Source organism: Arachis stenosperma, chromosome 3 (genome assembly GCF_014773155.1).
Source record: "Arachis stenosperma cultivar V10309 chromosome 3, arast.V10309.gnm1.PFL2, whole genome shotgun sequence".
Lineage (NCBI taxonomy): Eukaryota > Viridiplantae > Streptophyta > Magnoliopsida > Fabales > Fabaceae > Arachis > Arachis stenosperma.
Genome location: NC_080379.1, coordinates 164,496,388 through 164,499,563, shown reverse-complemented (window position 1 = coordinate 164,499,563; position 3,176 = coordinate 164,496,388). Strand labels below are relative to the sequence as shown.

The window sequence follows — 3,176 nt, the reverse complement described above, 5'->3', positions numbered from 1 at the left end:
CTTATGCTCAATAGATTATGCTTTAACCCATCAACTAAGAAGACGCTATCAATGCAAGTTGAAAAATCTTTGCCAACCTTACCAATGGCAATTATTTTACCTTTACCATTATCTCCAAAAGTGACAAATCCTCCATTGTATTTGTTGAGTTTAATGAAGAAAGTATCCCTTCCGGTCATATGCCTTGAACATCCACTATCAAGATACCACATTTCCTTTTTCTTCTTGGATGCAAGGCAAACCTGCATTTTCTTTAGCTAACCTTAGGTATCCAAATCCATTTGGATCCTTTGATGTGAATTCTTCTTGGTTGCCCAAGAGCATTAAAATCATGAACAACTTTATATAATTTATTATCATTACCAAAAGACCTAGGAAAGATGAAACATTGAGGAGGGTCATGACCATTTCTATTGCACTTGTAACATTGATTTTTGCCCACTGATTTCTGGGGTTTGCTGAAACCTTTTGGTTTGTAAAACTTGGAAGAAGAAGATTCAGATTTTTTAAAGTTTGGTTTGAAAATTGATTTATTTTCCTCTATGAAACCAAGTCCAGATTTTTCAGACCCAAATCTTTGACAAGCAAGTAGTTTGTTCAGATTTTGGGAACCTTGAACAAACTTTGCTAAGTCTTCATTCAAACCTTTTATTTGTTCATTCAGCTTTTTGTTTTCAGAAATCAAATCAGTGGAGGCAATAACTTCATGCTTGAGTTTGAATTTTTCTAATTCAGTTCTCAGGGCAATGTTTTCTTCTTTTAAAAACTTTTCATCAATAGTTTCATTTGCCTTAATCTTTTTCAAAAGAAGATCATTTTCTGTCCTCAAAGCTTCATTTTCTTTCTTACATTTAGCATACTTATCCAAGAGTTTCTTGGAGTTCACAGAAATGTCTTTGATAATGTAGCGCAGTTCATCAATAGATAAGTCAGAGAAATCTACCTCATCTTCATCATCATGATCTGCCATCAGACATAGTTGAGCTTCTTGATCTGAGCTTTCTGAGCTGGTGTCGTTCTCCAAGTCCTCCCATGTTGCCATCATCACCTTCTTCTTGTCTTTCTTGAATTTTTCGCCTTTCTTAAGTTGAGGGCAATCTGACTTGAAGTGACCAGGCTCCTTGCAGTGATGGCATGTGAGCTTGACTTGATCTTTCTTGGCATGTTTGGATGAAGAGCTTCCTTTGCCTTTATTTTTGTATCTTAGTAGTCTTCTCATTTTTCTAGCAAAGAGCACCATTTCTTCATCTGAGAAACTGTCATCAGATTCTTCTCCTTGGGCTGTCATTCTTGATTTTAGTGCTATGCTTTTCTTTTTGTCATCTTTGTCTTGAGACATGTGAGTGGTTTCATAAGCCAGCAGCTTGCCTCTCAGCTCATCATAGGTGATTTTGATCAAATCATTCCTTTCAGAGATGGCTGTGCTTTTCACTTCCCATTTCTTAGTAAGACTCCTCAGAATCTTTCTTACCAAGGTTTCTTCAGAGTAGCTTCTTCCCATGGCGTCCAGATTGTTGATGATTATCGAGAACCTTTCAAACATTTGATCGATGCTCTCATCTTCCTTCATACTGAACATTTCATACTCCTTCATCAGCATGTCAATTCTGGTCTCTCTTACTTGCTTAGTGCCTTCATGAGTGAGTCTGAGCTTATCCCAGATTTCTTTCGCTGTTTTACACCTTGATACTTTTCTGAATTCTTCAAAACTGATTGCACAGTGCATCAGGTTGATTGCCTTGGCATTGAGTTCAACCTTCTTCTTTTCTTCATCTGTCCATTCATTGTCCTCTTTTGCCACAACTTCTCCATCTGCATTCTGTTTGGTAGGAACGTCTGGACCATTGAGGATGATCTTCCAGATGTTGTAGTCGATAGATTGCACGAAGATTCTCATTCTCTCTTTCCAGTAAGAGTAGTTGCTGCCATTGAAGTAGGGCGGTCTATTGTTGGACTGCCCTTCAGTGAGAGTGAAAGCCACGATGTTGGGATTCATGTTGTTGGCCATGGATCTTTACTCCAAGCTGTGAAGCTTGCCTTCTTGAGACCAGGCTCTGGATACCAATTGATGGTTCTAGTTGAACTTGAGAAGGGGGGGTTGAATCAAGTTGGTTAAAAACTCAAAGATTTTAAGTTCTGTTTTTGCTGTTGCTCGAGTTGCAGGAGATTATTTGAAATAGTCTCATACGCAGAACATTAAACGAGTAGAGAGGAGAAAGGGGCCAGCATGTATCCTGGTTCGGATTCTTAGTGCCATGAATCCTACATCCAGTCTCCACCACAAACCATGGTGGAATTTCACTATAAATCTCAGATTACATTCACCAATACTATTGAATTAATTCCTAATCCAACTAGTATCTACCCCTAAGCTTTATACACCAAAGCTTAGCAACCCCAAAGTGCTATCCCAACTTGGAAGGGGAATCTACACAGATTCAATTCTCACCAAGTGCTAACCCAACTTGGCAAGGGGAACTAATCCTAGTTCTTTCACCCAAATTACATCAGAAAAATAGTGGCTATTTTGCATCACTCTTGCCTTTTCTCTCTTGGCTTTTGATCCTCACATATTTGCCTTTTCTCAAAACAGAAAACAACGCAAGACAGCCATAACAAAAAATATCAGAATTAAGCTTGAGTAGAAGAAAGAGATTCCAGCTCTATGTTAGAGAAGGTGCTCTGAATTTGCGTGCTCTCTCTCTTGACTTCAGAAGTTGAAAATGAAGCTCCTTTTATATCTTCAGCTTGGCTTGATTGTAGCTTCTTCTTCTTTTCTTTTCTTTTCTGCCCGTTGGAGTGGTCCTTGATGGCATGCAGTCCTTTCTTCATTCTGCTCCACTTCCCTGCTGTCCGAGGAGCTCCACCACTACCTCTGCTGTCCTTGGAGTTTCTTTCTTCCTTGGCATGCTCTTCTTTTGCATCCTGCTCCATTTCCTTGCTGCTGCTGTTGCTGTGTGTGCTCTTGTTCATTGGTGTTTTGCTCAACCACGATCCTTAGCAGTGCTCAGCTAATGTCCTTGAGTTAGTGGTTGTTCCCTTTGTGTCCTTGGAGTGATGAGAGTGTACCAGCTGTCCTTGTTGCTTAACACTTGTCCTTTTTCCCTTTCCAGCTGTCTTCCTTTACCTTTTAGTAAGCCTTATAATGAACGTTGCTGTGAGGATGAGCTTTGGCT

The 3,176-nt window shown here is 39.5% G+C and overlaps 1 protein-coding gene across 1 annotated transcript; it reads right to left on the bottom strand.

Moving 5' to 3' along the window:
• Positions 1-253: 253 nt before the first annotated feature.
• LOC130967196 (uncharacterized) lies at positions 254-2,008 on the bottom strand. Its single transcript, XM_057892013.1, has one exon. It carries the CDS (start codon positions 2,006-2,008, stop codon positions 254-256), a length of 1,755 nt encoding a protein of 584 aa, XP_057747996.1.
• Between the last annotated feature and the right edge of the window lie 1,168 nt (positions 2,009-3,176).

Excerpts from the sequence above, each read along its gene's own strand:
- LOC130967196 (XM_057892013.1), bottom strand. The coding sequence starts at position 2,008 with ATGGCCAACAACATGAATCCCAACATCGTGGCTTTCACTCTCACTGAA.